Consider the following 24333-nt stretch of genomic DNA (forward strand, 5'->3'; position numbering starts at 1 on the left):
ATACAAATGTATAAATTCAAGGATTATGTGGAGTAAAATAAAGATTGGATGTGAAAAGTGGGTTATAGTAAGCGTGTATGCACCTGGAGAAGAGAGAAGTGTAGAGGAGAGAGAGAGAGATTCTGGGAAATGTTGAGTGAATGCATGGGGAGTTTTGAATCAAGTGTGAGAGTAATGGTGGTTGGGGATTTCAATGCTAAAGTGGGTAAAAATGTTATAGAGGGAGTAGTAGGTAAATTTGGGGTGCCAGGGGTAAATGTAAATGGGGAGCCTTTAATTGAGCTATGTGTAGAAAGAAATTTGGTAATAAGTAATACATATTTTATGAAAAAGAGGATAAATAAATATACAAGGTACGATGTAGCACATAATGAAAGTAGTTTGTTAGATTATGTATTGGTGGATAAAAGGTTGATGGGTAGGCTCCAGGATGTACATGTTTATAGAGGGGCAACTGATATATCGGATCATTATTTAGTTGTAGCTACAGTTAGAGTAAGAGGTAGATGGGAAAAGAGGAAGGTGGCAACAGCAAGTAAGAGGGAGGTGAAAGTGTATAAACTAAGGGAGGAGGAAGTTCGGGTGAGATATAAGCGACTATTGACAGAAAGGTGGGCTAGTGCAAAGATGAGTAGTGAGGGGGTTGAAGAGGGTTGGAATAGTTTTAAAAATGCAGTATTAGAATGTGGGGCAGAAGTTTGTGGTTATAGGAGGGTGGGGGCAGGAGGAAAGAGGAGTGATTGGTGGAATGATGAAGTAAAGGGTGTGATAAAAGAGAAAAAGGTAGCTTACGAGAGGTTTTTACAAAGCAGAAGTGTTATAAGAAGAGCAGAGTATATGGAGAGTAAAAGAAAGGTGAAGAGAGTGGTGAGAGAGTGCAAAAGGAGAGCAGATGAAAGAGTGGGAGAGGCACTGTCAAGAAATTTTAATGAAAATAAGAAAAAATTTTGGAGTGAGTTAAACAAGTTAAGAAAGCCTAGGGAAAGTATGGATTTGTCTGTTAAAAACAGAGTAGGGGAGTTAGTAGATGGGGAGAGGAAGGTATTAGATAGATGGCGAGAATATTTTCAGGAACTTTTAAATGTTAAGGAAGCAACGGAGGCGGTAATTTCATGCACTGGCCAGGGAGGTATACCATCTTTTAGGAGTGAAGAAGAGCAGAATGTAAGTGTGGTGGAGGTACGTGAGGCATTACGTAGAATGAAAGGGGGTAAAGCAGCTGGAACTGATAGGAACATGACAGAAATGTTAAAAGCAGGGGGGGATATAGTGTTGGAGTGGTTGGTACTTTTGTTTAATAAATGTATGAAAGAGGGGAAGGTACCTAGGGATTGGCAGAGAGCATGTATAGTCCCTTTATATAAAGGGAAAGGGGACAAAAGAGATTGTAAAAATTATAGAGGAATAAGTTTACTGAGTATACCAGGAAAAGTATACGGTAGGGTTATAATTGAAAGAATTAGAGGTAAGACAGAATGTAGAATTGCGGATGAGCAAGGAGGCTTCAGAGTGGGTAGGGGATGTGTAGATCAAGTGTTTACATTGAAGTATATATGTGAACAGTATTTAGATAAAGGTAGGGAAGTTTTTATTGCATTTATGGATTTAGAAAAAGCATATGATAGAGTGGATAGAGGAGCAATGTGGCAGATGTTGCAAGTATATGGAATAGGTAGTAAGTTACCAAATGCTGTAAAGAGCTTTTATGAGGATAGTGAGGCTCAGGTTAGGGTGTGTAGAAGAGAGGGAGAATACTTCCCGGTAAAAGTAGGTCTTAGACAGGGATGTGTAATGTCACCATGGTTGTTTAATATATTTATAGATGGGGTTGTAAAAGAAGTAATTGCTAGGGTGTTCGGGAGAGGGGTGGGATTAAATTATTTGGAATCAAATTTAAAATGGGAATTGACACAGTTACTTTTTGCTGATTATACTGTGCCTATGGGAGATTCTAAAGAAAAATTGCAAAGGTTAATGGATGAGTTTGAGAATGTGTGTAAAGGTAGAAAGTTGAAAGTGAACATAGAAAAGAGTAAGGTGATGAGGGTATCAAATGATTTAGATAAAGAAAAATTGGATATCAAATTGGGGAGGAGGAGTATGGAAGAAGTGAATGTTTTCAGATACTTGGGAGTTGACGTGTCGGCGGATGGGTTTATGAAGGATGAGGTTAATCATAGAATTGATGAGGGAAAAAAGGTGAGTGGTGCGTTGAGGTATATGTGGAGTCAAAAAATGTTATCTATGGAGGCAAAGAAGGGAATGTATGAAAGTATAGTAGTACCAACACTCTTATATGGATGTGAAGCTTGGGTGGTAAATGCAGCAGCGAGGAGACGGTTGGAGGCAGTGGAGATGTCCTGTCTAAGAGCAATGTGTGGTGTAAATATTATGCAGAAAATTCGGAGTGTGGAAATTAGGAGAAGGTGTGGAGTTAATAAAAGCATTAGTCAGAGGGCAGAAGAGGGGCTGTTGAGGTGGTTTGGTCATTTAGAGAGAATGGATCAAAGTAGAATGACATGGAAAGCATATAAATCTATAGGGGAACGAAGGAGGGGTAGGGGTCGTCCTCGAAAGGGTTGGAAAGAGGGGGTAAAGTAGGTTCTGTGGGCTAGGGGCTTGGACTACCAGCAAGCGTGCATGAGCGTGTTAGATAGGAGTGAATGGAGGCGAATGATACTTGGGACCTGACGATCTGTTGGAGTGTGAGCAGGGTAATATTTAGTGAAGGGATTCAGGGAAACGGGTTATGTTCATATAGTCGGACTTGAGTCCTGGAAATGGGAAGTACAATGCCTGCACTTTAAAGGAGGGGTTTGGGATATTGGCAGTTTGGAGGGATATGTTGTGTATCTTTATACGTATATGCTTCTAAGCTTTTGTATTCTGTGCACCTCTGCAAAAGCATTGATAATGTGTGAGTGTGGTGAAAGTGTTGAATGATGATGAAAGTATTTTCTTTTTGGGGATTTTCTTTCTTTTTTGGGTCACCCTGCCTCTGTGGGAGACGACTGACTTGTTGAAAAAAAAAAAATATTTATTTTGTTATCTTTTTCACTAGCTTGGCTTCTGTTTGTGCTAACATACATAACATCATTTCTGTACCTCTTCCTTGTTCTCTGTAACAGTAGTAGTATCAGGGAAGTGTGCACCAAGCTTTAGTCAAAATTTATTACTTCTACTACCATGGTGGCAAGATGTTGGCTGAGCCTTCACCTGGTATTTTTCTCTTATCTGTTTTGTAACAGGTCAATGGAAATTGATCAGTTTGAATTTGTCCTGTTTTCACCTGGGACAAATTGTATGCATTTAGCACTGCAACATTCAACAGATTTAAAAAAAATATCATATACCATTGGTAATTCCTGATGCATTCCACAAACCCAATTTGCATATCTGATTTGTCTGCCAAACACAGATTTTTTTAATTCAGTGACTGCAAGTCATTGTTAATAATACTGTTTGTAGTATACTAATAAATGGCAAAAAATTCTGTACATCCAGAGAAAATAGAAGACCAGATGATGACTACATACGAGTGCACATGGATAATTTACTGGGGCAGCATAGCCAGTGATCAAGGGAACAATGAAAACAAGACAGATCCTAGACAGGGCCACTCTGAGCAATACCAGACAAATGCCTGATGCAGTGGACTGGGTCCACTGGATGGGAGCTTACTAGACAAGCTGCCACCAGCACACAAATGTCTGATGTAGCAGACTTAATCTGTTGAATAAGCCTTAGGCCAAATATTTTATGATTTGCATCTTAAATCCAGTATATAGGGGTCTGTTAAATCAAGGGTTTACTTATTATCTGGATTTTATAAAACTGTTGAAATGTAGCACGAACTATTATTGTTACAGTATTTCTAGTTTATTTCTGTGGTATCACAGTATATGTAAAATGATAGCGCACATATGGTTTATTATTGGGTAGTTAGTGTATTATAACACAATGAAACTTTGTATTATTATGCATATATTATGTCTGCTCACATGAATTTTTTTTTAATTACAGGTCCGCCATCGCAAATCCGGCATCATTTGGACCTGTAGTGTGTCGGATTACAGAGTGATTAAGTTAGAATACACTTAATAAAATTAACCAACTCGACTTACACAAGAAAGTTCATTGAACATTGGCAAAAATCGAACATTTCCGCTGCTTAGAGCTCAATTTCAAGGCACTTTTCGTCGTGAAATCAATCAAAATCATATCTATTTCTGCAATATATCTTCCATTCTATAAAAAACACACAAAAATGTACCACAAAGGGGTAGCTAATGGCCTAGAAGTGAACTACCTTATTTATCGTCCATTTTTTCGTTTTTGGTGTACGTTAAGAAGCATCTTTCCATCATACGTTGCCCAAGTTTCAGTAAGATAGCCCAACAAACTGAGAAAAAAAAATATTTACCAAAAATCATATATGGCTGTCGTGTGGGGGTTCGAAACGTGGACTGGGTAATAAACACTTAAGTTCGATGTTCTAGTACATTGGAAGAAATATATGGGAGTGCCAGGCCTGACTTGTCCACTCTCTAACGTTTCTAGTTGAACTGATTTGCTGAGTGCCTCGAGGGGTGAGTGGTCTTCAAATCATACTAGGTCAGCAGTAACGGTCAGTGATATAACAGTCAGTGATTCACGCAGGAGGCGTGACCCACACCAGTCCACTAACACCCAGGTACCCATTTACTGATGGGTGAACATAGACAACAGGTGTAAAGAAACATGCCCAATGTTTCTACCCTGGCTGGGAATTGAATATTTACCAAAAGTCATATATGGCTAGCTCAAGCCAGGTACTAGAAATAAGCCACTTTGACTTTTTTAGGTTATCCTAGGTTCCCTACAAATATGCTGCTATGTGTGATAATTTATATAGAGATAATAGCTTTTTTGTTTCAGTTTTATGTTGCAGTACGAGTGTATATCACAGTTAGCCATGTGCTATACTCCGTTTTCTCTAATATAAGCCACCAAGACAGTGATAGGAGAATGGTATATTTGTATCCCATATCCTCTTCATACCTCCATCAAGTATTTAATATGTGTTTGTTATTTATATTGTTTATTATGTCATATTAGATCAATTGTGGTAGGCAAATAAGCCATAGTGTTGATATTAGGGTAATAATAAAGCATATTCCCTTACATTATGAGACTGAGCTCATGGCAACCGACAATGGCTTCAAACCCATCTTATCTTTAATGGACAATGTACTGTGTAGGTGCTTTACACAACGAGAATCATTTCTTTTATTCGCTGGAACCATAGCTAGGGCTAAAAGTAAGCAGCTTTTAACATTAAATGAAGAAAAAGAAATTGGAATGATTTATGCAGCAAGTAGTGCCACCAAACATTACTATCAGGTTGGTGTGGCTACCCTGGAAATTTGAAATTATGCTAGCCGAAATTAGTGCCGAATAACTGATGGAACCGGATGTCTGAGTGCCGGATTTGTGATGACGGACCTGTAGTATAATTCAGAAATAACCATATAGGTACACATCAGGATAGTACACAACATATTTCTCAATCCAATATTTGTAATGTAAACATTATAATTTTTTAAGGTATTTGAAGACAACTAATTAACCACAAAATAATATGTACATTTTAAGTATAATATAGCTAAAATATTATTGAGAATTGGTTACCAACATTTAGACAGTCTTAAGGACTTGGTTAGAGGTTAAAACTCATTGAGTATCTGTTGGAGAGGAAGAATTACATTATTTATATTTTGTTAATAATATATCAGTTTATGTAAATACAGGTTGACCATCACTAATCTAGGATCATTGGGACCTATAGAGTGCTGGATTAGAGATTTTGCCAGATTACAGAGTGTTTAGGCTAGAATACACTTAACCCAACGGCGATATTTGCGCATCAGCAACTTTGCCTACTTTACGCCCTATTTTTGACCTACTCCAGTCTCCCAAACTCGTAGTTATTTCACTAGTATTCCTTCTAGTCTGTCGACTGAGTACAACAAACCACCCATTTACCTATTTCAACTATCCAGTAAAGCATTTAGAAATTGGTAATTTGGCCAATTTCACACAAATTTCAAGAGATGCCAGTTTCAAAATAGGGTCGAGAATAAGCAGTGCAAACATTCCTGGCACTAAAATAACATTTTCTCTGTTCATTAGTTACGTCTCCAGGTACCTCTCATATTATGCTTGCTTTCCGTTTTTAATTTTTATTCACACAAAAAATAGAAGATTTACTGTTATGCAGACTAATGGATTATTGTAATAATTATATAAATAATGTCAACCTATTCTTTTTTTTTTTTTAACAAGTCGGCCGTCTCCCACCGAGGCAGGGTGACCCAAAAAAAGAAAGAAAATCCCCAAAAAGAAAATACTTTCATCATCATTCAACACTTTCACCTCACTCACACGTAATCACTGTTTTAGCAGAGGTGCTCAGAACACAACAGCTTAGAAGCATATACCTATAAAGATAAACAACATATCCCTCCAAACTGCTAATATCCCGAACCCCTCCTTTAGAGTGCAGGCATTGTACTTCCCATTTCCAGGACTCAAGTCCGGCTATATAAAAATAACCGGTTTCCCTGAATCCCTTCACTAAATATTACCCTGCTCACACTCCAACAGATCGTCAGGTCCCAAATACCATTCGTCTCCATTCACTCCTATCTAACACGCTCACGCACGCTTCCTGGAAGTCCAAGCCCCTCGCCCACAAAACCTCCTTTGCCCCCTCCCTCCAACCTTTTTGAGGACGACCCCTACCCCGCTTTCCTTCCCCCACAGATTTATACGCTTTCCATGTCATTCTACTTTGATCCATTCTCTGTAAATGATCAAACCACCTCAACAACCCCTCTTCAGCCTTCTGACTAATACTTTTATTAACTCCACACCTCCTAATTTCCACACTTCGAATTTTCTGCATAATATTTACACCACACATTGCCCTTAGACAGGACATCGGTAAAAATCGAACATTTCCACTACTTTGAGCTCAGTTTCAAGGTACTTTCCATCGTGAAACCAATCAAAATCACATCTTCCATTCTGTCAGATGAGACCAAAAAAAATAGGAGAATGCATCCATAAAAACCATACGAAAATACACCTCATAGTCTCTGTTTTACACCAAAAACACGGTCGCAGTTTTTTCTCATTATGCACTGCATGTTGCAGGATTTTTTTATGTAGTGCACACTTACCACACAGACCTATTCTCTCATATGTAAGCCCAAATTTACGGTGTATATGCTTTACACAATGAGAAGCATTTCTTTTATTCGTTGCAACCATGGCTAGGGCTAAAAGTGAGCAGGTTATAGCAATAAATGGAGAGAAAGAAATTAGAATGACTTGTGCAGCAAGTAGCCCCACCAAACAGTAGTGGCAGGTTAGTGTAGCAACCCTGGAAATTTGAGATTATGCTAACCCAAATTAGTGCCAGATTAGTGATGGCTGACCTGTATTAAATTGATTCTTACTCTTAACTTACAGGCTATCAAAGCCCAAGCACAGAAGGAGGTTATTGATCTGGATGCAGACTCTGATTCATCATCAGATGATGAGAACACTCAGACGAGCACTGATGGCAGCTCAGGGGCAGAGTATTCTCTCAACCATTCCAGAAGGGGCAACCGTGATACTTCCTCCAGTGTATGTACAAGAATAGTACTTGGCAAATTGTTATTTCTCTTGATGCTGTGTTCCTACTGTGAATTCTTTCTATTTGAGTTTTTTTTTTTTTTTCTTGGCCACTTTCTGATATTTGAGTTTTTCTGAAATCACTGGAGTATATATATATGAAAGGAAGATTTCCACTTGTAGATCTGATATTCATAAAAGTGAAGAAATGAAGACTGAGTGGAATTATTGAAGCTTTGCTTCAGACTCATATGTACATGTTGCAAATATAAGGAATAGGCACTTGGTTAATAAAAGCAGTCAAGTTTTTATGCAGAGTAAGACGGTGAAACATTAGGTGAGCCATAGAATGGATGGAAATAAAAAGTTAGGTGGAGTGTTGAGGCATCTGTAGAGAGAAGAGCTTATTTGTAACAGTGACTGCATAAGCATTCACTGTTACAGTGAGGAAGAGGCCAGAGGCTATAGAGATTTCATGTTTGAGAGCAACGTTTGGTCTGGACGTTTAGTGAAGTTGGAGCAGATGGATAGCCTAAAGAGTTTGTAAATCTGGGATGGAAGGAAGGAGAGAGAGAGAGAGGTTGTTCTAGGGAGGGTGCTAATAACATTGTAAGTGATAGCTGTATTAGATAGGAGTAAGTAAAGACAGGTGGTTTTAGGGCTTTGATGTTCTGTTGGAGTGTGAGCAAAGTAGCCTTTATAAAGGGATTCAAGGAATCTGGTTGGACAGGCTTGAGTTCTAAAGGTTGGAAGTAGAGTGCCTGCACTCTGAAGGAAGGGTGTCTGGTTTTATCAGTTTGGATGGTCATTGAATTATGGTAACTGTGTGCCTCTGACAAAGTAGCTGTTGAATATTTTTTTTTTTTTTTTTTTTTTTTTTTTTTTTTTTTTTTTTTTGTGTCCTGATTTGGTGGGAAACCGCCTTTGTGGAAGAAAAAAATTTAATGATAGTATATCAGATGACTTGAAGGGTGTATAAACCTGTAGTGGACGGGAGGAGGGGTAGGGGTTGTCCTAGGAGAGGATAGAAAGAGGGGGTAAGAGAGGTTTTTGTGTGCAAGGGGCTTGGACATGCAGCAGGCATGTGTGAGCATGTTAGATAGGAGTGAATGGAGACGAATGGTTTTTGGGACCTGATGAGCTATTGGAGCATGAGCAGGGTAATATTTTTGTGAAGGGATTCAGGGAAACCCATTAGCTGGACTTGAGTACTGAAGGTGAGAAGTACAGTGCCTGCACTTTAAAGGAGGGGTTTGGGATATTGGCAGTTTGGAGGGACTTCTAAACTGTTGTATCTAAGTGCCTCTGCAAAGACAGTGATTATGTATGAGTGAGGTGAAAGTGTTGAATGATGATGAAAGTATTTCTTTTTGGGTAACCCTGCCTCAATGGGAGATGACCAATGTGTTAAAAAAAAAAACACGGGATGCCAGGTATATCTTGCTACTTCTACTTACACTTAGGTCACACTACACTTGCATGTACATGCAAATATATGTATGTGTATATATATATATACATTTTTTTTTTTTTTTCAACAAGTCGGCCGTCTCCCACCGAGGCAGGGTGACCCAAAAAAGAAAGAAAATCCCCAAAAAGAAAATACTTTCATCATCATTCAACACTTTCACCACACTCGCACATTATCACTGTTTTTGCAGAGGTGCTCAGAATACAACAGTTTAGAAGCATATACGTATAAAGATACACAACATATCCCTCCAAACTGCCAATATCCCAAACCCCTCCTTTAAAGTGCAGGCATTGTACTTCCCATTTCCAGGACTCAAGTCCGACTATATGAAAATAACCGGTTTCCCTGAATTTTTTTTTTTTTTTTTTTTTTTTTTTTTTTTTTTTTTTTTTTTTTTTTTTTTTTTCAACAAGTCGGCCGTCTCCCACCGAGGCAGGGTGACCCAAAAAAGAAAGAAAATCCCCAAAAAGAAAATACTTTCATCATCATTCAACACTTTCACCACACTCACACATTATCACTGTTTTTGCAGAGGTGCTCAGAATACAACAGTCTAGAAGCATACACATATAAAGATACACAACATATCCCTCCAAACTGCCAATCCCTTCACTAAATATTACTCTGCTCACACTCCAACAGATCGTCAGGTCCCAAGTACCATTCGTCTCCATTCACTCCTATCTAACACGCTCACGCACGCTTGCTGGAAGTCCAAGCCCCTTGCCCACAAAACCTCCTTTACCCCCTCTCTCCAACCCTTTCGAGGACGACCCCTACCCCACCTTCCTTCCCCTATAGATTTATATGCTTTCCATGTCATTCTACTTTGATCCATTCTCTCTAAATGACCAAACCATCTCAACAACCCCTGTTCTGCCCTCTGACTAATACTTTATTACCTCCACACCTTTTCATAATTTCCACACTCCGAATTTTCTGCATAATATTTACACCACACATTGCCCTTAGACAGGACATCTTCACTGCCTCCAACCGTCTCCTCGCTGCTGCATTTACCTCCCAAGCTTCACATCCGTATAAGAGTGTTGGTACTACTATACTTTCATACATTGTCTTCTTTGCCTCCATAGATAACGTTTTTTGACTCCACATATACCTCAATGCACCACTCACCTTTTTTCCCTCATCAATTCTATGATTATCCTCATCCTTCATAAATCCATCCGTCGACACGTCAACTCCGAAGTATCTGAAAACATTCACTTCTTCCATACTCCTCCCCAATTTGATATCCAATTTTTCTTTAACTAAATCATTTGATACCCTCATCACCTTAAAAGTGAATACAGGAAAGAGTAAGGTTATGAGGATAACAAAAAGATTAGGTGATGAAAGACTGGATATCAGATCAGAGGGAGAGAGTATGGAGGAGGTGAATGTATTCAGATATTTGGGAGTGAACGTGTCAGCGGATGGGTCTATGAAAGATGAGGTGAATCATAGAATTGATGAGGGGAAAAGGGTGAGTGGTGCACTTAGGAGTCTGTGGAGACAAAGAACTTTGTCCTTGGAGGCAAAGAGGGGAATGTATGAGTGTATAGTTTTACCAACGCTCTTATATGGGTGTGAAGCATGGGTGATGAATGTTGCAGCGAGGAGAAGGCTGGAGGCAGTGGAGATGTCATGTCTGAAGGCAATGTGTGGTGTGAATATAATGCAGAGAATTCGTAGTTTGGAAGTTAGGAGGAGGTGCGGGATTACCAAAACTGTTGTCCAGAGGGCTGAGGAAGGGTTGTTGAGGTGGTTCGGACATGTAGAGAGAATGGAGCGAAACAGAGTGACTTCAAGAGTGTATCAGTCTGTAGTGGAAGGAAGGCGGGGTAGGGGTCGGCCTAGGAAAGGTTGGAGGGAGGGGGTAAAGGAGGTTTTGTGTGTGAGGGGCTTGGACTTCCAGCAGGCATGCGTGAGCGTGTTTGATAGGAGTGAATGGAGACAAATGGTTTTTAATACTTGACGTGCTGTTGGAGTGTGAGCAAAGTAACATTTATGAAGGGGTTCAGGGAAACCGGCAGGCCGGACTTGAGTCCTGGAGATGGGAAGTACAGTGCCTGCACTCTGAAGGAGGGGTGTTAATGTTGCAGTTTAAAAACTGTAGTGTAAAGCACCCTTCTGGCAAGACAGTGATGGAGCGAATGATAGTGAAAGTTTTTCTTTTTCGGGCCACCCTGCCTTGGTGGGAATCGGCCAGTGTGATAAAAAAAAAAAAAAAAATCACCTTACTCTTTTCTATGTTTACTTTTAACACTACCTTTACACACACTCCCAAACTCCTCCACTAACCTTTGCAATTTTTATTTAGAATCTCCCATAAGCACAGTATCATCAGCAAAAAGTAACTGTGTCAATTCCCATTTTGAATTTGATTCCCCATAATTTAATCCCACCCCTCTCCCAAACACCCTAGCATTTACTTCTTTTACAACCCCATCTATAAATATATTAAACAATCATGGTGACATTACACTTTTACCGGGAAGTAGTCTCCCTCTCTTCTACACACCCTAACCTGAGCCTCACTATCCTCATAAAAACTCTACAGCATTTAGTAATTTACCACCTATTCCATATACTTGCAACATCTGCCACATTGCTCCCCTATCCACTATCATATGCCTTTTATAAATCCATAAATGCAATAAAAACTTCCCTACCTTTATCTAAATACTGTTCACATATATGCTTCAATGTAAACACTTGATCTACACATCCCCTACCCACTCTGAAACCTCCTTGCTCATCCGCAATCCTACATTCTGTCTTACCTCTAATTCTTTCAATAATAACCCTACCGTACACTTTTCCTGGTATACTCAATAAACTTATTCCTCTATAATTTTTACAATCTCTTTTGTCCCCCTTCCCTTTATATAATGGGACTATACATGCTCTCTGCCAATCCCTAGGTACCTTCCCCTCTCATACATTTATTAAACAAAAGTACCAACCACTCCAACACTATATCCCCCCCTGCTTTTAATATTTCTGTCATGATCCCATCAGTTCCAGGTGCTTTACCCCCTTTCATTCTACGTAATGCCTCACGTACCTCCCCCACACTTACATTCTGCTCTTCTTCACTCCTAAAAGATGGTATACCTCCCTGGCCAGTGCATGAAATTACCACCTCCCTTTCTTCCTCAACATTTAAAAGTTCCTCAAAATATTCTCTCCATCTACCTAATACCTCCCTCTCCCCATCTACTAACTCCCCTACTCTGTTCTTAACTGACAAATCCATGCGTTCCCTAGGCTTTCTTAACTTGTTTAACTCCAAAAATTTTTCTTATTTTCATTAAAATTTCGTGACAGTGCCTCTCCCACTCTATCATCTGCTCTCCTTTTGCACTCTCTCACCACTCTCTTCACCTTTCTTTTACTCTCCATATACTCTGCTCTTCTTATAACACTTCTGCTTTGTAAAAACCTCTCATAAGCTAACTTTTTCTCTTTTATCACACCCTTTACTTCATCATTCCACCAATCACTCCTCTTTCCTTCTGCCCCCTCCCTCCTATAACCACAAACTTCTGCCCCACATTGTAATACTGCATTTTTAAAACTCGTCGAACCCTCTTCACCCCCCCCCCCACTACTCATTGCACTAGCACTAGCCCACCTTTCTGCCAATAGTCGCATATATCTCACCCGAACTTCCTCCTCCCTTAGTTTATACACTTTCACTTCCCTCCTACTTATTGTTGCCACTTTCCTCTTGTCCCATCTACCTCTTACTCTAACTGTAGCTACAACTAAATAATGATCCGAGATATCAGTTGCCCCTCTATAAACATTTACATCCTTGAGCCTACCCATTTACCTTTTATCCACCAATACATAATCTAACAAACTACTTTCATTACGTGCTACATCATACCTTATATATTTATTTATCCTCTTTTTCATAAAATATGTATTATTTATTACCAAATCTCTTTCTACACATAGCTCAATTAAAGGCTCCCCATTTACATTTACCCCTGGCACCCCAAATTTACCTACTACTCCCTCCACAACATTTTTACCCACTTTAGCATTGAAATCCCCAACCACAAGTAGTCTCACACTTGGTTCAAAACTCCCCACTCATTCACTCAACATTTCTCAAAATCTCTCTCTCTCTCTCTCTCCTCTACACTTCTCTCTTCTCCAGGTGCATATACACTTACTATAACCCACTTTTCACATCCAGCCTTTATTTTACTCCACATAATCCTGGAATTAATACATTTATAGTCCCTCTTTTCCTGCCATATCTTATACTTCAACATTATTGCTACTCCTTCTTTAGCTCTAACTCTATTTGAAATGCCTGACCTAATCCCATTTTTTCCTCTCCACTGAAACTCCCACCCCCTTCAGCTTTGTTTCACTTAAAGCCAGGACATCCAGCTTCTTCTCATTCATAACATCCACAATCATCTCTTTCTTATCATTTGCACAACATCCACGCACATTCAGACTTCCCACTTTCACAATTTTCTTCTTATTCTTTTTAGTAATCTTTACAGGAAATGGAATTACCAGCTCATTATTCCCGGCATTTTAGTTGACTTTTACAACATGCATGGCTTACGGAGGAAAGATTCTTATTCCACTTCCCCATGGATATAAAAGGAAAAGTAATAAGACCAAGAACTATTAAGATAAAATCAAAGAAAACTCAGATGAGTGTGTATAAATAAACATGTACATGTATGTGTAGTGTGACCTAAGTGTAAGTAGAAGTAGCAAGACATACCTGAAATCTTGCATGTTTACAAGACAGAAAAATGGACACCAGCAATCCTACCATCATGTAAAACAATTACAGGCTTTTGTTTTACATTCACTTGGAAGGACGGTAGTACCTCCTTGGGTAGTTGCTGTCTACCAACCTACTATAGTATAATATATAGATAATGTCGTGCTGAATAGGCAGAACTTGCGATCTTGGCTTAAATAGCAACGCTCATCTTGCCATATAGGACAAGTGAAAATTTGTGTATTCAGTAATTTTGCCAAAATCATTCTGAACCTAACAAAAAAAATATACACCTACCATCCGACTTACGACCTGCTCGACTTACAACCACTCAACTTACGACCGTGTTTTTTATGCCAAATTTCTGGGAAATAAACAACTATTTGTATTCTACACAGTGTTTATTCTAAGCCTTAAAGTATAAAATACAGTACTAACAACATAAAACGTAAAGTAAAACATGAAATACCAAAATAAAACAATAAAATAAAGTCATTACAAAAATGTTTTGTTGATATTCAGTTGTAAAGTTCGACTTACGACCATTTCGACTTACGACCGGTTTCTCGGAACCGAACTCGGTCGTAAGTCGGATGGTAGGTGTATTTCACTGTGTTTGTTTAGTATTAAATTATTGTAAACAAATCTAAAATATTTTTAGTTGGGTTAGGCTAAAATAAATTGCACTTGTTATAATAAGGTTAGGTAAGATTTCTAAGTTCCTTTTGGTGTAAAATTATAAATTTTTACATCAACATTAATGAAAAAAAATTATCTTTAAATGTATAAGAGAAAATTTTGGAAAGGACTCAATTTTAAACAAGCTCTTGCTAATTGACCAGTTTTACATATTCGGCAAAAACAACACACACACACACACACACACACACACACACACACACACACACACACACACACACACACACACACACACACACACACACACACACACACACACACACACACACACACACACACACACACACACACACACACACACACACACACACACACACACAGATACATACATATACATACATCTGGGTTTTCTTAATAGTTCTGTTTCTTATTTAGTTCCTCTTATCTCCATGACTAAGTTGAACAGAATTCTTTCTTCATAAGCCATGCGTGTCGTAAGAGGCAAATAAAATGCTGGGAGCAAGGGGCTAGTAACCCCTTCTCCTGTGTAAATTTCTAAATTTAAAAAGAAAAACTTTTGTTTTTCTTTTAAGGCTGCCCCGCCTTAGTGGGATACATCCAGTTAGTTGAAAAAAAAATATCGGATTCATCTGGCTAGTTACAGGTCATATTTAGTTTATTTTTGTCATCAACATGTGCATTGATTAGTTTTATAATTAGCTACTATGATACATATGACTGATGCAAATCCTTGTAAATTCTACTAATTTAAATTTTGACCTACAAAAGCCAATGTGCTCTGGATGTACTGTATTACTTGGTAAATATGTAGGCTATGCATTGTTTTAATTTTTGTTTATGATCTCTCTCTTCTTTTTTTTAGTGTGTAGATGAAAGAGAAGAACAGCTGATAGCAGGGAACTTTAGTGACCAGTACACAGTCCTTCAGCAGATTGGGAAAGGAGCATTTGGATGCGTCAAAATGAGTGTTCGCAATAGTGATGGACTACTGGTATGTTATGAGAGCAACAGTTGTGTATATTTACTTAAGGAGAAGGCAGTACAAACATTTATTTTCATGGTTTAAATGATTGTGTTTATCTTGTCTTTTAAATGTCTCATACATGTCATTTATTATTGCACCTCAAACAAATTGAAAAAGAGACATTTTCTTTTTTTTTTTATTTTGAGAGATTCTGTGCTTCATTTTTTCCATTTAGAGGCATCAGAGCAGAGGCACTCACTAATATTTACTTAGGTATGAAATGATGAAAAAACTCATACAGTCCAACCCTTAATGTTACCACAAGGGAGGGAGTATGGAGAAATGAATGTATTTAGATATCTGGACAAGGATGTCTCAGCATATGGAGCATACGAAAAATAAGGCAAATCACAGAATAAATGAGGGGGGAAATGAAGGTAAAGTGTTGAAAAGTTGATGGCTGGAGACATAAAGGTTCATGTATCAGAATATAGAGGTATAACATCTTTTAGGAGTGAAGAAGAGCAGGATGTGAGTGTGGGGGAGGTACGTGAGGCAATACGTAGAGTGAAAGGGGGTAAAGCAGCTGGAACTGAGGGGATCATGACAGAAATGTTAACCCTTTTAGGGTCCGTCCCATAGATCTACGGCTTTACGTTCAGGGTCCAAACCATAGATCTACTCCAAAATTCTAGCGGTGTCAAATTTAGCGCGAAAACGCTGGTAGGCCTAAGTGTGAGAGAACGAGTCTGCGTGGTGTGTGTGCGCCGTAAACAAAAATTCTAGGCGCCCACATAGCATTGTGGGAACGCCGGCTCAGTTACCTTTGTTCACCATGCCTCGTCGCAAGGCAGCTCTCACTCCAAGGAAAATTGGGACTCTCCTCTTCCTATCTGATAGTCCTGACTCTGATGGAAGTGGAAATGAAGACAAATTCTTTGGCTTTGATCAGTTAGTGACCGAAAGGAATGACCAGGATATCGATAATAGTGCAGAAAACCCAGACGTTCCTCAACCTTCTACCTCTGCTGTGGGCACTCCTCAGTCACGGTCAGTTGTACCTCATTACAAGATAAAACTATTATTTTCACGTGGCCAGGATTCTGATTTCAGTAATGATGATGATGAGAGTGACATGGATTGTGATTTTATTGCTTTATTGCTCTTGACTATCATTCGAGTAGTGATAGTGAGGAAACATATTCACCAGTGAAGCGTCGGTATATACGCTGCAGCATGCGCTCGGGTAGTGTTCCCTATGCAGCGCCCAGGGGACGGAGTACATCCCATGGCCCTACACCAGGAATAGACAGTGAAAGTGAGGATGATGTGGCTACACTTGGCATGGATAGATCACAGGCATCAGTAGGTGGTGGTAGTGGTGATGGTAGTGCCATGGCCATGCGTGACTCACCAGCCCAGGCTGGGACCCACGCTGCTGACTCTTCAGTTCAAGGACAAACCGGAGCATCAGCCACCAGCCCACCACAACCACAACTACCAGCACAACCAGCCTATGATGTCCAGTATCCACCCACAAACCATATCTGGGATTGGCAGCAAAATACCAATTTTGTTCCCAAGCCCCACCACTTTGATGACCCTCAAAGTGGAATTCTACCTACTTGTCCCCTTGGAACCACTGCCAATGAACTGGATTTTTTTGAATTATTCTTTGACCAGCCCTTGATGGAAACTATTGTCAGGGAAAGTAACAGGTATTTTGAGTACACCATGTCAAATACGATATCACCACAGTCAAGACTACACCGGTGGAAAGAGACGACTGTTGCAGAAATGTATTTGCTTTTTGCAACAGTAATGCTTATGCCTCATGTCTATAAGCATAATATAAAAGCATACTGGTCCACAGATCGGCTAATTTCTACCCCAGTCTTCAGTGAAATCATCCCAGTGAACAGGTTTATCTTACTGTTAGGTATGTTGCACTTCTCTGACAAAACCAGGTCTGACAGAAGTGACAGGTTATACAAGATTATAAATGTTTTTATGTATCTGAAAGAAAAGTTCAACATGTACTTTTATCCATTCAAGAATCTTGTACTTGACGAATCTTTGATTTTGTTCAAAGGTAGACTGTCATTCAAACAGTATATACCGAGCAAGAGGAAGCACTTTGATATAAAACTGTTTGTACTCTGTGACTGTGACAGTGGCCTGGTATTGGATATTGTTGTATACACGGGAAGTAAAACATTGAAAGATACCAGGATGTTATTGGGTATCTCAGGTGACGTAGTGAGAAGCATGATGGCACCTTATCTTGGTAAGGGGCATACATTATATACCGATAACTGGTACACAAACCCTTTACTCAGTGATTTCTTGCGAGTGAACAAGACAGATGTGTGTGGCACAGTGCGTTCTATTCGTAAATATATGCCCAGGTTCAACGCAGGTGCTCGTGGTGATGAGGTGCAGGTGTTTACTGCCAGTGATATCATGGCATTACGGTGGCATGACAAACCATTCACCGTAACAAAATGCAAGACAGTGGCAAAGTTGATAGAATGACTAATGAACATATTCGAAAACCAGTGACAGTGATTGATTATACACAAAACATGCGCTTGGTTGTCAAATGTGACACACAGATTGGCTTTGTTGATTGTGTTCGTAATAGTTACAAGTGGTACATGAAACTTTTCTTCCATCTCATGGACATTTCAATGCTCAATGCATATAATATGTACCAAGTGAAGACTGGCAACAGACCACTGTATGGTGAATTTTGTTTGTCTGTTGTCAGACATCTTATAATGAAGTACCAGGTAACAACACCTGCTATACAACAACGTCTTCGAACTCCACAGGATATACCCAAGCATTTGAGGAGGGAAGGTAATCATTTCATAATACAGCTTCCTGCAACTAAGAAGAAATTTGCTCAGAAGAGATGCATTGTCTGTGCACAAACAAAACGACGTCAACAAAGACACAAAGACACTCGGTTTATGTGCGAGGAATGTAAGGTACCTCTGTGCATGGTGCCTTGTTTCAAGGAGTTCCACAAGCTCCAGCAGTTTTAAAAACATGTCCAGTGATTGTAAGTAGTATGTAAATATATGATAGAACATTAGTATTATACAAGATTTGTGCATGTTTATTGTAATAAACAAAAGTGGTAAACAGTAATATGATAACTTTGGTGCAGTTATTGTGTTCAGTACAGTGAGTTTATATACAGTGGAGCCTCTACTTGCAAGTTTAATCCATTCCATGGCCTTGCTCGTTTGCAGAGTCAATTTTCCTCATTTAAATTAATTGAAATGCAATTAATCCATTCCATTGGAATTCTCTACTTCAATAATTTCGCTAATATCAACTCTACGGCTTATTTATCTATCTCACTTCATCTAATATGACATAATAAACAATATAAATAACATAGAAACCTGATATACACTCTGAATAAAATATGTCATTCATGTAGTGGTATGGGCAGTGTCGGTGGCGGACAAGAGTTTGTCTGGAAACTGGGCAAAATACTTCATGAATAATTTCGCTAATATCATCTATACGGCTTATTTATCTCTCACAGTTCATCTAATATGACATAACAAACAATATAAATAACATAGAAACATCATATACACTCTAGAATGAATAAAATATGTCATTCATTTAGTGGTATGGGCGGTGGACGAGAGTTTGTCTGGAGACCGGGCAAAATACTTCATGAATAATTTCGCTAATATCATCTATATGGCTTATTTATATATCACAGTCCATCTAATATGACATAACAAACCATATAAATAACACAGAAACATGATATATACTCTAGAATGAATAAAATATGTCATTATGTAACCGCTCCCTCTTTGTTGTGGTAAACACTGCCATCTAGTGACGGCCTTTTGAAGCCGTCTGTTATTATAATTATTAATTGTACATTGTTATTATATATATATTATTATTATACATTTATTATTATTATTGTATTATATTATTATACTATTATTATTATACGTATTATTATACATATTATTATACTTTTTTTTTTTTTTTTTTTTTTTTTTTTTCAACAAGTCAGCCGTCTCCCACCGAGGCAGGGTGACCCAAAAAAGAAAGAAAATCCCCAAAAAGAAAATACTTTCATCATCATTCAACACTTTCACCACACTCACACATTATCACTGCTTTTGCAGAGGTGCTCAGAATACAACAGCTTAGAAACATATACGTATAAAGATACACAACATATCCCTCCAAACTGCCAATATCCCAAACCCCTCCTTTAAAGTGCAGGCATTGTACTTCCCATTTCCAGGACTCAAGTCCGACTATATGAACATAACCGGTTTCCCTGAATCCCTTCACTAAATATTACCCCGCTCACATTCCAACAGATCGTCAGGTCCCAAGTATCATTCGCCTCCATTCACTCCTATCTAACACGCTCATGCACGCTTGCTGGAAATCCAATCCCCTAGCCCACAAAACCTCCTTTACCCCCTCTTTCCAACCCTTTCGAGGACGACCCCTACCCCTCCTTCCTTCCCCTATAGATTTATATGCTTTCCATGTCATTCTACTTTGATCCATTCTCTCTAAATGACCAAACCACCTCAACAACCCCTCTTCTGCCCTCTGACTAATGCTTATATTAACTCCACACCTTCTCCTAATTTCCACACTCCGAATTTTCTGCATAATATTTACACCACACATTGCCCTTAGACAGGACATCTCCACTGCCTCCAACCGTCTCCTCGCTGCTGCATTTACCACCCAAGCTTCACATCCATATAAGAGTGTTGGTACTACTATACTTTCATACATTTCCTTCTTTGCCTCCATAGATAACGTTTTTTGACTCCACATATACCTCAACGCACCACTCACCTTTTTTCCCTCATCAATTCTATGATTAACCTCATCCTTCATAAATCCATCCGCCGACACGTCAACTCCCAAGTATCTGAAAACATTCACAACTTCCATACTCCTCCTCCCCAATTTGATATCCAATTTTTCTTTATCTAAATTATTTGATACCCTCATAACCTTACTCTTTTCTATGTTCACTTTCAACTTTCTACCCTTACACACATTCTCAAACTCATCCACTAACCTTTGCAATTTTTCTTTAAAATCTCCCATAAGCACAGTATCATCAGCAAAAAGTAACTGTGTCAATTCCCATTTTGAATTTGATTTCCCATAATTTAATCCCACCCCTCTCCCAAACACCCTAGCATTTACTTCTTTTACAACCCCATCTATAAATATATTAAACAACCATGGTGACATTACACATCCCTGTCTAAGACCTACTTTTACCGGGAAGTATTCTCCCTCTCTTCTACACACCCTAACCTGAGCCTCACTATCCTCATAAAAGCTCTTTACAGCATTTAGTAACTTACCACCTATTCCATATACTTGCAACATCTGCCACATTGCTCCTCTATCCACTCTATCATACGCCTTTTCTAAATCCATAAATGCAATAAAAACTTCCCTACCTTTATCTAAATACTGTTCACATATATGCTTCAATGTAAACACTTGATCTACACATCCCCTACCCACTCTGAAGCCTCCCTGCTCATCCGCAATCCTACATTCTGTCTTAGCTCTAATTCTTTCAATTATAACCCTACCGTATACTTTTCCTGGTATACTCAGTAAACTTATTCCTCTATAATTTTTACAATCTCTTTTGTCCCCTTTCCCTTTATATAAAGGGACTATACATGCTCTCCGCCAATCCCTAGGTACCTTCACCTCTTTCATACATTTATTAAACAAAAGTACCAACCACTCCAACACTATATCCCCCCCTGCTTTTAACATTTCTGTCGTGATCCCATCAGTTCCAGCTGCTTTACCCCCTTTCATTCTACGTAATGCCTCACGTACCTCCACCACACTTACATTCTGCTCCTCTTCACTTCTAAAAGATGGTATACCTCCCTGGCCAGTGCATGAAATTACCGCCTCCCTTTCTTCCTCAACATTTAAAAGTTCCTCAAAATATTCTCTCCATCTACCTAATACCTCCCTCTCCCCATCTACTAACTCCCCTACTCTGTTTTTAACTGACAAATCCATACTTTCCCTAGGCTTTCTTAACTTGTTTAACTCACTCCAAAATTTTTTCTTATTTTCATTAAAATTTCTTGACAGTGCCTCTCCCACTCTTTCATCTGCTCTCCTTTTGCACTCTCTCACCACTCTCTTCACCTTTCTTTTACTCTCCATATACTCTGCTCTTCTTATAACACTTCTGCTTCGTAAAAACCTCTCATAAGCTACCTTTTTCTCTTTTATCACACCCTTTACTTCATCATTCCACCAATCACTACCTCTTTCCTCCTGCCCCCACCCTCCTATAACCACAAACTTCTGCCCCACATTCTAATACTGCATTTTTAAAGCTATTCCAACCCTCTTCAACCCCCCCCCCCCCACTACTCATCTTTGCACTAGCCCACCTTTCTGCCAATAGTCGCTTATATCTCGCCCGAACTTCCTCCTCCCTTAGCTTATACATTTTCACCTCCCTCTTACTTGTTGTTGCCACTTTCCTCTTTTCCCATCTACCTCTTACTCTGTAGCTACAACTAAATAATGATCCGATATATCAGTTGCCCCTCTATAAACATGTACATCCTGGAGCCTACCTATCAACCTTTTATCCACCAATACATAATCTAACAAACTACTTTCATTACGTGCTACATCATACCTTGTATATTTATTTATCTTCTTTTTCATAAAATATGTATTACTTATTACCAAATTTCTTTCTACACATAGCTCAATTAAAGGCTCCCCATTTACATTTACCCCTGGCATCCGAAATTTACCTACTACTCCCTCTATAACATTTTTACCCGCTTTAGCATTGAAATCTCCAACCACCATTACTCTCACACTTGATTCAAAACTCCCCACGCATTCACTCAACATTTCCCAGAATCTCTCTCTCTTCTCTACACTTCTCTCTTCTCCAGGTGCATACATGCTTACTATAACCCACTTTTTACATCCAATCTTTATTTTACTCCACATAATCCTTGAATTTATACATTTATAGTCCCTCTTTTCCTGCCATAGCTTATCCTTCAACATTATTGCTACTCCTTCTTTAGCTCTAACTCTATTTGAAACCCCTGACCTAATCCCATTTATTCCTCTCCATTGAAACTCTCCCAACCCCTTCAGCTTTGTTTCACTTAAAGCCAGGACATCCAGCTTCTTCTCATTCATAACATCCACAATCATCTCTTTCTTATCATTTGCACAACATCCACGCACATTCAGACTTCCCACTTTGACAATTTTCTTCTTCTTATTCTTCTTAGTAATCCTTACAGGAAAAGGGGTTACTAGCCCATTGTTCCCGGCATTTTAGTTGACTTTTACAACACGCATGGCTTACGGAGGAAAGATTCTTATTCCACTTCCCCATGGATATAAAAGGAAAAGTAATAAGACCAAGAACTATTAAGATAAAATCAAAGAAAACTCAGATGAGTGTGTATAAATAAACGTGTACATGTATGTGTAGTGTGACCTAAGTGTAAGTAGAAGTAGCAAGACATGCCTGTAATCTTGCATATTTATGAGACAGACAAAAGACACCAGCAATCCTACCATCATGTAAAACAATTACAGGCTTTCGTTTTACACTCACTTGGCAGGACGGTAGTACCTCCCTGGGTGGTTGCTATCTACCACCCTACTACCTATTATACTTATTATTATTATTATTATATAAATAATTTGTAATTTTTATTCACAAAAAATATAAGATTTACTGTTATTCCTTATTGCAATAATTGTATAAATAATGTCAACCCATTTACGACTGCATATTGGAATGGACAGTGACGTCATTTGTTTTACTCTGAAACAGTCAAGCAATGGACCATTATTCCTAGGTTGAGTTCAATTTCAAGGCGCTTTTCGTCGTGAAAGCAATCAAAATCATATCTATTTCTGTAATATTTCTTCCATTCTATCAAATGACACCAGAAAAACGAGAATATAGCCATAAAAACCATTCGAAATTACCGCAAAGGGGTGGCTAATTGCAAGTCCTTTTCCAGGGTTACTTCCCTTCTTCTTTTAATGCCACTAGGACCAGCTTGAGAGTCACTGGACCTCTGTCGCCGTTCCTTTAAGATTTGTCTAAAATGGGCCATAACATTGTCATTGTAATAGTCACCAGCACAGCTTGCAATAGTTGTGTTAGGGTGATTTTCATCCATAAAGGTTTGCAGTTCAACCCATTTTGCACACATTTTCTTAATTTTTGAAGTAGGCACAATGGAGTCCACAAGTGGCATAGGCTTCTCAGGGTTAGCCCCAAACTCTTCAAAATCTTTCTTAATTTCCATACTAATTCTCACCCTTTTTACCACAGGGTTGGCACTGGAAGCTTTCTTGGGGCCCATGGTGACTTATTTTGCAGAAACAAGCACCAAAAACAGTGATAATATGGATAATATGGAATGTACCGAATGTATCCTTAGATGCGCGCACACTGGCTGGCTTGTAAACACTGACACACACGGGGCAGTTCAGGCCACAATTGGACACATCTCATACGAATCGTATCGAATGTCAAGACGAAATTTTTGCATTAAAATGCATCGAATGTCGGATTTATCGAATGTCGATGCCATCAAATGTCGGGGGTCCACTGTATATGGAATAAGTAGTAAGTTACTAAATGCTGTAAAGGGTTTTTATGAGGATATCAAGGCTCAGGTTAGGGTGTGTAGGAGAGAGGGAGATTACTTCCCGGTAAAAGAATGTGTAATGTCACCA

The 24333-nt window shown here is 38.9% G+C and overlaps 1 protein-coding gene across 1 annotated transcript in view; it reads left to right on the top strand.

The window, feature by feature from the left end:
• Pask (PAS kinase) overlaps positions 1-24333 on the top strand; it is a 352511-nt gene that overhangs the window by 260577 nt on the left and 67601 nt on the right. The window contains exons 16-17 of the mRNA XM_070104515.1: positions 7516-7674; positions 15424-15552. Coding sequence (XP_069960616.1) covers positions 7516-7674; positions 15424-15552 — 288 coding nt within the window. The remainder of the gene's footprint in view (positions 1-7515; positions 7675-15423; positions 15553-24333) is intronic.

Source organism: Cherax quadricarinatus, chromosome 5 (assembly GCF_038502225.1).
Source record: "Cherax quadricarinatus isolate ZL_2023a chromosome 5, ASM3850222v1, whole genome shotgun sequence".
NCBI classification, from domain to species: domain Eukaryota; kingdom Metazoa; phylum Arthropoda; class Malacostraca; order Decapoda; family Parastacidae; genus Cherax; species Cherax quadricarinatus.